The sequence below is a fragment of the Notolepis coatsorum genome (genome assembly GCF_963971535.1).
Source record: "Notolepis coatsorum genome assembly, chromosome: 13".
NCBI classification, from domain to species: Eukaryota; Metazoa; Chordata; class Actinopteri; order Aulopiformes; family Paralepididae; genus Notolepis; species Notolepis coatsorum.
The window spans coordinates 123,020,920-123,034,795 of NC_140177.1; the positions used below are offsets into that span (position 1 = coordinate 123,020,920).

At 43.7% G+C, this 13,876-nt stretch overlaps 1 protein-coding gene across 1 annotated transcript; it reads right to left on the reverse strand.

The window, feature by feature from the left end:
* Positions 1 to 227: 227 nt before the first annotated feature.
* myadmb (myeloid associated differentiation marker b) lies at positions 228 to 9,737 on the reverse strand. The gene is made up of 2 exons (XM_084326905.1): positions 9,654 to 9,737; positions 228 to 2,216 (listed from the first exon to the last, which is right to left on the reverse strand). Exon 2 carries the CDS (start codon positions 2,058 to 2,060, stop codon positions 1,179 to 1,181), a length of 882 nt encoding a protein of 293 aa, XP_084183031.1. The 5' UTR covers positions 2,061 to 2,216; positions 9,654 to 9,737; the 3' UTR covers positions 228 to 1,178.
* Between the last annotated feature and the right edge of the window lie 4,139 nt (positions 9,738 to 13,876).

Consider the following 13,876-nt stretch of genomic DNA (forward strand, 5'->3'; position numbering starts at 1 on the left):
ATCATCATGTCAATCATACATATATCATATATTCTAAGTACACCCCCATTCATTATTATAGTGGTGTACTTCAGTAGAAAATAGTTCCTACATAAGACTTTATCCTGAGTAACCGAGTCATGATTTCTGGAGAGACATTGCTTTTTTTTTTTCAGACATTGAAATGATAGCAGCCAACATATACCAGATACAATGAGAGAAGAACAAAACACGCAGACACGCACACGTCTTTAGCTCGTGGTTTTATTGAAACACTGGATTACATGGTCATATAACACTGATGTGGTTTGCATACTTTAAACATGACAGAGAGAGAGAGAGAGAGAGAGAGAGAGAGAGAGAGAGAGAGAGAGAGAGAGAGAGAGAGAGAGAGAGCATATTGATCTCAATCTCAGAAGATTTGATGTATTTATTTCACAGCAGTCTAGAACCAATGGGCCAATTGACAATACGATGTTGGTTTAGTGGTGAGAGTGAGATATTCTTAGGTGCACTTATTACAGTAAGTGGATATTAAACCATCAACCTCATTTCTTTCTTGCATATAATCTTGTCACATAAAATACAGTTTCTTGCTTTGATTGTAACTTGTAGATATACATACATATCATGACATAACATGAACAAAAAGCTAGCCTAGCATTCCTCGTTACATAATGAAAATGTTATTTTCTAATACTTCAAGTCTTGGAAACTTGAGTAATATAATAAAAGAAAATATTAAATGAATTACACAATTGGATCAGTGAGAACGTCCTAGCTTGCTCTGGGGGGTAAAAACCTAATTGAAAGTGAGCCGCTCTATAAAATGATAAATACTTCCCATTAATTCAAATCGCTAACACAGAAAACACAGAAATATATTATCTGCCATCTGCATTGCATTGAAGCATTTGTCCATTATGAAAGATCACCGATCCGCGAAAATGTCCTGTATGATTTTTTGTCCTTGGACGTCACATAACAGCAGTACTGCTTGGCAGTCTCATCAAGACTTGGACTCTAGGCAGAACATCAACATATAATAATATTGCAAAATATATGCAATAAACAGTAACCCCCCCCCAACAACTATTCAACCAGCATCCCAACCTTCTCCCTTTTCTTTTCCGAACGCTCTCCATTCCACCAAACCCCCCCCCCCCCGCCTCATTATCCTTCTTTAGCGTTGTCTCCTCTTACGCGCTGACGAACACCAGGCGCGCGGAGTAGATCAGGTCGGCCAGGTAGAGCACGAAGTTGACGGCGGTCAGCACGGCCACGGACATGCGCTTGTCCCAGGGACACAGCCCCATGTAGGAGCCGCAGCCGTAGGGCCTGTCCTTCGTGCCGCCCTGCTTGGGGTCGAAGTTGAAGATGGGCCAGACGATGGTCGCCGACAGGTACAGGATCACGGCTAGCAGGGCGTAGGCGGACAGGAAGCGCGCAAAGGGGAACGGCAGGCAGCCGGTGCACTCGCCCACGCACAGCACGATGACGGCCGCCGACAGGATGAAGCAGACGCAGTAGACAGCCAGGCAGTACTTGAGCGCGTCGTGCCGGTCGTAGGACACCGGGTCGCTGATGAACACGAAGATGACGCAGGCCACGAAGGTCTCGCAGACCTTCAGCAGGCCGGGCGCCGTGGCCATGTAGCCCGCCAGCTCGCCGGGGCGCGCCTTGCTCACACTCACCTCGCTGATGTAGACCACGGTGGCCAGGCAGGAGAAGACGGTGGAGACGATGCGGTAGTCGCGTGTCTCGCTGCGGCCCGACTGGCCCTTCAGGTAGTAGAGGGGGAAGATGATGGAGGCGGAGAGGCAGAGGAGGGCGGCGTAGCAGGCGAAGGTGATGGGGAAGTTCTTCCAGGAGATGGGCGCGCGGGCCTGCAGGCCGAACAGCTCCACCAGGAGGACGAGGAGGGTGCCGGCGAAGCTGAAGGCCCAGCAGAAGATGCACCAGTCGCCGGTGCCGTGGTTGAGTCTGCCGCCGTGCACGGCCACCGAGAAGGCCACGCAAGAGAAGACCAGGGCGGCCAGGCGTGTCCAGAACAAGGGGTTGGAGTGGACCACCACCGGCATGATGATGATGGGAGATGGAGTTCGATGTGGAGTTGACGGGGGGGAAAGGGGCAGGGTTTACAGTTGGGAGAGCTGGGATTGTTGGATACAAACTTTATTATTGTTCTTTATCCAGACTCTTCAGGTTCAGGCTCTTGTAATTCTTTCCATGGAGAACTGTAAAAAAAATAAAAAACAGATAATGGAGAAAACCAGTCAGTATGAGTTCCTCAGGATCAGGCAGTGCACACTGTGATCATACATGACTGAAGAACGATTACAGCGTGTATTTGAAAAGGCATTCAGGGGTTATATGATGTTCACTCTCCCCCTTTTGACTTCTGGAGATGTAATACTAGACGCGACCACATGAGGGCATCGGTTCACAGCCCTGCAGGCCGACGTGAGGTGTTGACGTTGTTCCACTGGTTGGTGGATTTATCATTTGAAAATGGATTATCGGCTATTGTAACAATTCTGCCGCATGGAAATTGAAAAGCTTTCCATTTTTGGACAAAATGAGTTCCCTTCTATCACTAACATTATTGTTTAAGCATTTTTGGTTGAAATCAAATTTGGCGATTTTCTTTTTATGATTAATTGCGAAGATTTTCATGTTGAGCTATATATTGTGGATGAATAAGCACAGAAAGGTACACCATGCAAATGTAAAATGCTTTATTTGTTTTAAACGAGACGATTTAGAAATGGGCAATGGGGAAATACATTGCGTTGGACAGAGGGTGGAACACGAAAAACGGCAATGACGTAACCACTACACCTCCCTATAGGAATACACAATGCCCCTATTGAATTTGTCATGAATGGCTGAGTATCAGGAGAAACAAAGTGATTTCTACACAAACACTGTGTAGTAGTATAGAGCCGTCATATCAGTTAACGACATTCAGAACTGGTCAAACAAGTGAAAACATTGCTTTCCTTTTTTATTGAACACTCTACTACACTTCTACCGTACTGTATGTCATGCTGCTAACACATTAAAGGCCCAAATCTGAAATCCAAAACATAAAGAAAGGTGTAGCCCAACCACTGACAACCAATTTCCTTAGGAATTCCTTAACCTCATTGGTTGACAGATCTTGAGACAAGGACTGTGTGTGATAGCCCAAACCTGTAACTCCACTGCATTTGATAAAGATTGGAGTTAAACAGACCACTCATTTCTCACTTGAGTACCCTCCCCACCCCCCCTCCAAAAAGAAGAAATAAGGTTTAATGTACATAATAGTATTGGGTGTTTATCAAAATTAGTACAGTAACTACTATATATGCCATAAAGACATGCATGTTAGGCAGGGACTACAGGTGAAAACTAGCTCATTAGCTAATTCTGGCACATTTACATTGATGTGGAAACTGAAGATGTTGATTAATGTGCACTGTCCCTGGGTAAAAAATATAATAAAATAAACATAAACTTAAACATGTGTGTCAGTTTTTGTTTTGAGGTCCTACTGTCTTTGTAACATGTGTGTCAGTATGTTTTGAGCGCCTACTGTCTTTGTAACATGTGTGTCAGTATGTTTTGAGCGCCTACTGTCTTTGTAACATGTGTGTCAGTATGTTTTGAGGTCCTACTGTCTTTGTAACATGTGTGTCAGTATGTTTTGAGGTCCTACTGTCTTTGTAACATGTGTGTCAGTATGTTTTGAGGTCCTACTGTCTTTGTAACATGTGTGTCAGTATGTTTTGAGGTCCTACTGTCTTTGTAACATGTGTGTCAGTATGTTTTGAGGTCCTACTGTCTTTGTAACATGTGTGTCAGTATGTTTTGAGGTCCTACTGTCTTTGTAACATGTGTGTCAGTATGTTTTGAGGTCCTACTGTCTCTGTAACATGTGTGTCAGTATGTTTTGAGGTCCTACTGTCTCTGTAACATGTGTGTCAGTATGTTTTGAGGTCCTACTGTCTTTGTAACATGTGTGTCAGTATGTTTTGAGGTCCTACTGTCTTTGTAACATGTGTGTCAGTATGTTTTGAGGTCCTACTGTCTTTGTAACATGTGTGTCAGTATGTTTTGAGGTCCTACTGTCTTTGTAACATGTGTGTCAGTATGTTTTGAGGTCCTACTGTCTTTGTAACATGTGTGTCAGTATGTTTTGAGGTCCTACTGTCTTTGTAACATGTGTGTCAGTATGTTTTGAGGTCCTACTGTCTTTGTAACATGTGTGTCAGTATGTTTTGAGGTCCTACTGTCTCTGTAACATGTGTGTCAGTATGTTTTGAGCGCCTACTGTCTTTGTAACATGTGTGTCAGTATGTTTTGAGGTCCTACTGTCGTTGTAACATGTGTGTCAGTATGTTTTGAGGTCCTACTGTCTTTGTAACATGTGTGTCAGTATGTTTTGAGCGCCTACTGTCTTTGTAACATGTGTGTCAGTATGTTTTGAGCGCCTACTGTCGTTGTAACATGTGTGTCAGTATGTTTTGAGGTCCTACTGTCTTTGTAACATGTGTGTCAGTATGTTTTGAGGTCCTACTGTCTTTGTAACATGTGTGTTAGTATGTTTTTAGGCCCTACTGTCTTTGTAACATGTGTGTCAGTATGTTTTGAGCGCCTACTGTCTTTGTAACATGTGTATGTTTTGTCATTCTACTCAGGGGCATAGGTTTGATTTGAGCTTAGGTAGGGACACTTAATATTAATTTATAGCATGAATACTGTTTCTTGAGCTACAAATCAGTATCAGATAATCCTGATGACGGCTTCTTCTTTAATTAACCTCCTGAACTGATGCATTTGGCATACATGTGCACTTGCTACATACACATCAATAGCACATTGGGTTCAAAAACCTTACCAAAAAGGTGGAGCTGGACTCTCTAGCGGTGGCGGCGGAGAGGAGGAGCCTTGCTAAGCTCCGCCCCATCATGGACAACCCCTCCCACCCACTCTACACAGACTTGGCTGATAGAAGGAGCACGTTCAGTGTTAGACTAAGACTCCCAAGATGTAACACTGAACGGCACAGGAATTCCTTCATTCCGACAGCCATCAGACTTTATAATGCATCACTGTGCCTCACTGCATCACTGAGCACAGGGTGACAGTACAGCCTGGCAAAATCTTCCTGGACACTTTAAAATGTTTACACTTCTCACAATCTTCCTGGACACTTTACATTTTTACACTTTACATTTTTACACTTATTACTGTACATTTGACTGTATATTCTGTATATTTTTTGCTGTATAGTTTATATTCAAGATTTTAGAATGTATACATACCAGAATGTTATACCGTATTTTATTCTTTATTCTATTTTATTGTTATTTTTTTTATATTATTATTATATTCTTATTCTTACTTTAGTCCTATTGACTACCTAAATGTTTATTGTTCAATGTGAGTGATCTGTAGTGCCGAATTTCCCTCTGGATTAATAAAGGATTTCTATTCTACCCCTATATAAAACTATGACTATGGTTCTACTGTCCTTATAACATGTGTGTCTGTATGTTTTGTGAAACACTGTAAGTGGAGTCTCTGCACACTACCGTAAACAGCCCACAGGGGGCCTGGGTGCTCCCATGTAACGAACTGGATTATAATGCAATGCAATTGAGTCAATGTTGAGTGTTGAATACACCATTAGAGTTCCCTGTAAACACAACACTGAAAGTGGTGCGGATGACTTTAAAGGAACACGTAAAACTTTGGGGAAATTTGCTTATTTGCCATCTACCCTGGAGTTAGACAAGCAGATACATACCATTTTCTGCTCTGTGCATGCATTAGGCTTAGGGAACAGCCGTTATTTCTCCACAAGTTGTATTTGGAGTGTATTTCGTGACTGTTGGGAAATAGGCTACACTGGCACACCTACTTCCAGTGAATGGCGCTAAGCTAGGCTAACGGCGCGGCGGTTCCCTAAGCCTAATGCATGCACAGAGAAGAAAAGGGTATGCATCTGCTTGTCTAACTCCAGGGTAGATGGCAAATAAGCGAATTTCCCAAAAAGTTGGCGTGTTCCTTTAACATAAGCACCTCTGAAAAATTTGTATAAAACACTGCAGCAATGCACTCCCACTGGTGGGACCGGGGAGAATTAAAGGAGGCCCCCCTCCCTTATAACGGACCGCTGATGTTCATGTTAATGCCGTAGTCATTTCATGTAGGGTGTGGCTCTTATTGACTTGTGGGAGGGACCTCTCTGTGGGCTCCTCCATCACCTCAGGCCCTGGGTCTGGTCACTCTCTGTGCCAAAGTCAACCAGGAAAATATCTGTAACTACATCAGTTATAGTTGGTGTGTGTGTGTGTGTGTGTGTGTGTGTGTGTGTGTGTGTGTGTGTGTGTGTGTGTGTGTGTGTGTGTGTGTGTGTGGGGGGGGGGGGGGTTCCTTCCTGCCCCGCACACTGTGTCACTGTGTCCGACATTCGTCCATGAGCACATGAGTCCTTTTTAGACAGGCGTGGCACTGCGACCTCCACCCGACCCCACAGTGTGTCCGTCATCATCCTCCCTCCCTCTTGCTCCCTCACCCACTTAGACTCTTCGACTGGGGGAACACTGGCCAACGCCACCCCCCAACACCATTCCTTCTGACTCCCCCTGAATGTTCTTCCACAAGTGCTCCGTGTCCCATGTTTACGTTGACGGACATTTATAAACAGGGAGAAAACGGCTGTTTATATTAGCGGCCGAATCGTCACCCGGGAAGCCGTCGGTGTTGGAGAGAAACGCAGAAAGATTTTGAAAAGGGGGAACGGAAACTAGGGGGTGAGTGAGAAAGAAGCTACGAGGGGGTGGAAGCACAAGGACAAGAGGGGGGAAAGACACGCGGCAGACAATGCGGAAAGTCGTAAAAAAACATGTAAGAAAAAAAAGACTGGATGAAAAAGTGTAAGGGAGCGGAGAAAAGGGAGTGAAGGAAAAAAGGGAGGAGGGGGAGTGAAAAAGGAGGGAGAGAACTGGGGGAAGCCCTGTGCCTCTCGCACAGAGGGACGCATAGTTTAAACACAATGATGGAAGAGAATAGCAGAAGAGTGAGTCACCCGTGCCTCTCCCCCCCCCCCCCCCCCCTTCTTGTAAGATTTTCCAATTTACAGATGGATTCCAGATGTGCGGCAGTCTGGCTGCTGCTGAACTGGTAACTTTGTCATATTTGCCAAGTTCTTTCCTCTCTTTCTTCCCTTCTCCCTTCCTCACTCTCTCTTTTAGCGGCTTTTCTCTCCCTCTCCCTCTCTCCCTCTCTCTCTCTATGCATGCTCAATAGTCCCCTCTCCGGCTTTAAAACCAGAGGTACCAATTATGTTTGATGTAAACCTCTCAAAATAAACCCTATATATACGGAGGGGCCATAATGGAAAAATCTATTCTCTCGCCGCCCGCCATTATACTTGGAGGGCTTTTATGGAAAATGCAAGTGGGGAGAAAACTGGGAGCCCCTCTGTATGGAAAGTGACAGTTTGTAGAGCAGGGCAGCGGCGTGGAACTGGAATACATGACGGACGGTGTCGCACAAACATGGGGACTTCCCCCTCCAACTAGGATGGGAGCCTTAAAATAGGTCCACACAGTTAGCAGCCACACGGAGAACGAGCAAACAGGATATTACCGAAACACGCTCTATTGCACAGTCACTTTTAACACGTAGGCTACACACACACTCCCACACATACACTCTCTCTCTCTCCCTCTCTCTCTCACACATTCTCTCACTCACACACACACACTATATGAATTGAAAATGGGGGACCCTGATGGAAACAAGACAAACGTCTTTCTCAGGTCTGCATCCCCTTAACAATTGTATGTATTGAGCCGTACTGTATTGTACCCATTCTGCAATCTGTTAAATAAAGTTTTCATTCATTCATTCACACACACACACACACACACACATTCTCATTCACACACACTCTCTCTCTCTCGCTCTCATTCACACACACATTCTCTCTCACACACACACAAACACTCTCTCTCTCTCATTCACACACACATTCTCTCTCACACACACACAAACAATCTCTCTCTCTCTCATTCACACACACACATTCTCTCACTCACACAAACATACACACACATTGTCTCATTCACACACACACTCTCTCAGAAACACATTATCATTCACACACACACTCTCTCTCTCTCTCCCTCTCATTCACACACACACACACACACACACACACACTCTCTCTCTCTCAAACACACAGCTGCGGGGCGAGGACAGGAAAGAGTGTTTGTCTCTGGCTCAGAGGTCATGTGGGCTGGTTGTTTGGTTGTCATGACACAACATAAATAACTCAATTTCACCCATAATCCACTTAGAGATGTGTGGGCAGAGACACAAGACAGACTCTTGTCAACAAATCACCCCAGTATCTCTCTCACCGTGATAGGAAGGGGGGGAGAGAGAGAGAGATAAATAGATAAAGGAGAGAGAGAGAGAGAGAGAGAGAGAGAGAGAGAGAGAGAGAGAGAGAGAGAGAGAGAGCGAGAGAGAGAGAGAGAGAGAGAGGAGCTTGTGTAGTATCAATATTCATGACATATTGATACTACATTTTGCCATCTTATGGTCGTGTTATCACAGTGGGAATGTTTCTGCTTCGCAACACATGTCGCCTTGCTTTATCAGAGGAGCTGCCTTCTGTAAATAATTTCTGCTCCACTCCGGGAAAATATCAAGGCATGGTCTCTAACTACACACCCTCAAGACCCCTATGCTCTGCATCTTCTGGCCGCCTCAGACCTACTCCTATCCAAGCTCCCGGAGGGTCATCAAAGAGAAGTCGCCTATTCTCAGTCCTTGTCCCACAATGGTGGAATGAACTACCCACCCCAGTTAGAACAGCCGAAACCAGTCCAATATTTCGCCGTCGACTAAATACGCACTTCTTCAACCATTATCTGAATTTAAAATAATAATAATAAATATCTAACCCTAACTAACCGTACTGTCATGCACTTATCCTAATAATCTAACCTACACTGTAGCACTCAACACTTTGATGAACATTGTTACTCAGCTGATAGAGTTGTGCCCTTCCTGATGACTTGTCGTACAGAACTTGTAAGTCGCTTTGGATAAAAGCGTCAGCTAAATTACTAAATGTAAATGTAATGAAGTTGATCAGAAATTAACGCGATTTAAAAAACAAAGGTATCTTCATCTTGCGATTCTAGGAGTCCCCGCACGACGTGTCCCGTCTGCCTGACAGCTGTCTGTACCCTTACCTCAGTCAGTGGTTCATTTATCCCAGTAGTGAGGTGGGTGTGCCCCATGCCGCGCCCTGCGCTCTACCCCAAACACACACAGGGCGCATAAATGAAAAACACAGTCACTTCTATTGTACATTATCACAATGCCCCCCCCCCCCCCCCCAATTATGACACTTTCAAAGAATCGACGAGGAAGAAATAATAATAATATATAATAATAATAATATTTAATATTTCAAAGTACGTTTTTGTATTAGCTAAAGAAAGTATACAAGTTGCCAACCGTTCCCGTGCCAACGCAGGTAGGCAGGTTGCAACAAGTTGCTGCTAAAAACAACAGACATTTTCCATACAAACGTAAGAGTTCACTCTCCCTCAGCTTGCTAACAAAAGACGTAAACACAACATAGGCGAGGCAACACATACCTTTCCGTCACGTTGTTCTCCCGGGCTTGTGAAATGGTAGTTTCTAGTTTGCAGGAGTCTTCCTTACTACACCTCCTTGTCCAGTCGGAAAAGCCCCCCCCCCCCCCCCCCCCCCCGCCCAAAGCTCCACGCCCCGCAAACCAAATTAGGTCTCGAATGTCTGCACATCTTACTCCAGCGCGTCATCTTTTATCCCGCCTCCGTGAACTCGCGCCATGTTCACTTAAAAAAACATTGTTTTTAGAGAAGTAACTGCAAGTTTTATTCAAATAATCCCAACTGCATTTTATATTCTGTGTGTGATTGATAAAACTACATCAAATCAAATCCAATGTATTTGTAGAGCCCGAGATCACATTGAATTTGTACCCCCATGGGCTCTACAAGTCAAGAAGAAACATCACAATAAAGATCCAGAACCAAAAAACACCATAAAATCCATATAGGTATGCTGCTGCTGGATGTAACCTATGAATAGACTATTTTCTAGACTATAGATGTTACTTATACAAAACCAGAGTATTTAAAATTAGTATTAATATTGAAGCAACTATTTGTTTTGGTATGTCATATTCAGCAGTTATACCCATAGCTGAATCACTTTATTGTGTCGCTATTTGTATGTGTTGCTTAGAAACCACAACCGTTTCCCATAGAAACCGCTTTTATTTACTGGGCTAATGTGGTTTAAGTGACGTGTGACCGAAAAGTTTAAACGCGAGTTTCCTGACCCAGAGAAAAAAAGAAAGGAAGGAAGATAATTCTGGAACTCACTCAACTGCGCAAAGTCTGATAGAGATAACAGATAGATACACATTCTTGAAATAACTACACGATTACTCTAATTTGGTTCCAACGTTCAAATGCAACAGGAAGACTTGGACAAATGCACAGCTGCACTATGTGTAAAATGTAGATATATATGTGTGTGTGTGTGTGTGTGTGTGTGTGTGTGTGTGTGTGTGTGTGTGTGTGTGTGTGTGTGTGTGGTGTGTGTGTGTGTGTGTGTGTGTGTGTGTGTGTGTGTGTGTGTGTGTGTGTGTGTGTGTGTGTGTGTTGTGTGATTGATTGATGAAAACTTTATTAACAGATTGCAGAATGGGTACAATACAGTACAGCTCAATACACACAATTGTTAAGGGGATGCAGACCAGAGAAAGACTTTCGTCTTGTTACATCAGGTCCCCCATTTTCATTCATCAGGACATATATGACATACATGACATACAGACAGTGTTCGAATTATGAGGGGGCCAATGGGGGCTCAGCCCCCATAGCTATAGTCTGAGCCCCCATAGTCAAAAAAATTATATAATATTTTTTTTCTTTTTTTATGTACGAATTAGTATTATTTATGTTACCTAAATAAATTGTTAATAGATCATATTTTTCTTTTCAGTTTTTAAAAGAACCGAGTAATTAATGTTGTGGAATAGGCTGCATTTCACCTCCAAGCCGCTATGTGTCGCCCATGAGCGTCACCCATAAGTTTAACGCTACTCCAACCTAGTGAAGAAGAAGCAGCTGATGTAAACAGAAGGCTGCCGGTCCGTGTCCTGCAACTGAAAACATAAACACTAAACAGTACGCCACATGCCGCCAAAAAAAGGCTCAACCCGCCGCAAGGCTGTACAAAGCTGGACAGCTTTGGTTTTATAAAAAGGCCAAAGACTGACGCTGTTAGTGCAGCAGCTAGCAGTGCTACTGTCACTGAAGTTGACACTGCTAGTGCTAGTACTAGTGTTAGCTCTGCTGCTCCTGTGCGCAGTGCACCTGTTATTGTTACCGCGCCGGTTGAATGAATGAATGAATGAATGAATGAAAACTTTATTAACAGATTGCAGAATGGGTACAGGCAGTACAGCTCAATACATACAATTGTTAAGGGATGCAGACCAGAGAAAGACTTTCGTCTTGTTTCCACCAGGGTCCCCATTTCCAATTCATCGTAACATATATGACATACATGACATACAGATAGACAGTACTGCTACATCTATACATTTATGACATACCAGATTTGCAATTACAGTACTGTATTTGTGATACAAAAAGAGTCCAGAAAGAAAAGAGTATATACATTAGGCGTAGAAACTGTACATTGGATTGGGTAGGTGGGGGTGGACTGTACATTGGAGGTGGTTGGGGGGGGGGGGTAGGGGGGGGGGGTGTTGGGTGGGGGGGGGGGTTGGGTAGGAGGGGTGGGGGGACTGTATAACTGTACAAACAACACTGTACATTGATTATGGGACTGTACATTGGACTGTACATTGGAGGTGGTTGGGTGGGTGGGGGGGGGGGTGGGGTAGAGGGGTGGGTGGGGGACACTGTACAACTGTACAAACAACACTGTACATTGGATTATTGACAAGACCATACTTGGTAATTTACTGTACATTGGCGGGGGTTGTGTTCGGACATTTACAGGGGCAGTTTCGAGTTGCAGTCTCCCTTAGGTGTTTTTTGAGAGTGTTTTTGAAAGTGGGTAGTGATTCACATTCCTTTACAGCTTTGGGTAGGGCGTTCCACATTGATGTGCATAATTGCGAAACGTGTTTAGTCCCTTGTTTGAGCCGAATCTGGGTTTAACATGATTTGTGGAGCTCCCTCTGGTGTTGTGATCGTGGTATTCACTGACCTTTGGGAAGTATTTAGTCATGTACATGGGTACCTTGGTCGTGTAGTGTATCTTGTAGACCAGGCCCATTGCAAGTTGCTGTACTCTGTCCGTCTACTCTAAGCCATCCTAGGTTGTCAAAGTGGGCAGGGTGAGGTGGGTTCTAGGAGTAAGGTCAAGCAGTAGTCTGACCAGTTTGTTTTGAGATGTTTGTAATTTTGTTTTTAGCGCCTTTGAGGTGCTTTGGTACCATGAGGTGCAAGCATAGTCGTAGTACCCTTGAATGAGTGCTCCTGCTAGAGTCTTCAGGGTATTCTTGTTTACCAGTGAGGAGATCCGGTACAAGAAACGAGTTCGTTGGTTGACTTTTTTTATTACATTGGATGCCATTTTGTCACAGGAAAGATTTGCCTCTAGGATGGAACCCAGGTAGGTAATATCTTCTTTCCTTGTGACAATATTGTCACCCACTGTAACTGAGAAGCCGTCGGTCTTGCTGAGTTTGTTATTTGAACCGAAGAGAATGGACTCTGTTTTGCCCATGTGTAATGATAGTTTGTTATCAGCGAGCCATATGCAGATTTTGCTTAGTTCTGAGCTGAGGGTTTTTTCAACCTGTAATTTGTTCTTGTCAGAGACCAGCAGGGCTGAGTCGTCCCAAACAGGAACAAGTTGCAGTCACAAGCTGACGACATGTCATTTGCATAAATTAGGAACAGTAGCGGACCTAGTATGCTTCCTTGTGGAACACCACAGTTTACTGTGAGGGGGGATAGGGTACCGTTTACCTCCACCATCTGCTCTCTCCCTCCAGGTAGGATTGCATCCAGCTCACTGATAGACTATCAAAACCAATTGCTTTTAGCTTGTCAATCAGAATGGTGTGATTGACAGTGTCGAAGGCCTGTCAGACCCGAGTCTCCACCACTAGACCTGGACTGCTACTCAACCACCACAATGCTGGGGTCCGAGTCAGTGGAACTTTTGGAAAAATAAATATAGCTGGTTATTTGCCAAGGAGGGATGCATTGGCTGCCTTCCATGTAAAAACGCCAAGATATTGTTAGATAAATCATTTGGAGCCCATTTGGCAGAGCAGTGGATGAATGGGACTGTGACTAGCTCTCAGAGCAAGAAGTTGAGGAAGAAAATATACTTGCACAGTGATAGCATTGCTCATAAGCAAGCTATAGAAATAGAAAGTCAGAACCAGAAGGAAGTGCTTCCAAGAAAAGTGAGCAAAATCACATCTGCTTTGCTCAAGGAGACAGCCAAGTTCATTCAGGGCAGCATATACTGTCGCTAAAGAAAGGTTGCCTTATACCAAATTGAACCCCCTTATGACTTGTAATTTATTTTTCATTCAGTTCTTGATTACCTGTGCACATTTGTTTATAACATTATTTATTTTGATTTATACAAGTATTTATTTTATGTTCATTTTATTATCAGATGATAATGTTACTTACTGTATCCTGATAAATGCTGCTGTTGTGCCATACAACTATTTATTTTCCATTAGATTATTTTGTTAGTTTTCGATTTATAAGTGCAAGACAAATAAATGTTAATTCAAGTTCATAAATTTGGTCTAATTTTTCAATTA

What these genes read in the sequence shown, in the direction of transcription:
- myadmb (XM_084326905.1), bottom strand. Translation starts at nt 2,060, where the DNA reads ATGCCGGTGGTGGTCCACTCCAACCCCTTGTTCTGGACACGCCTGGCC.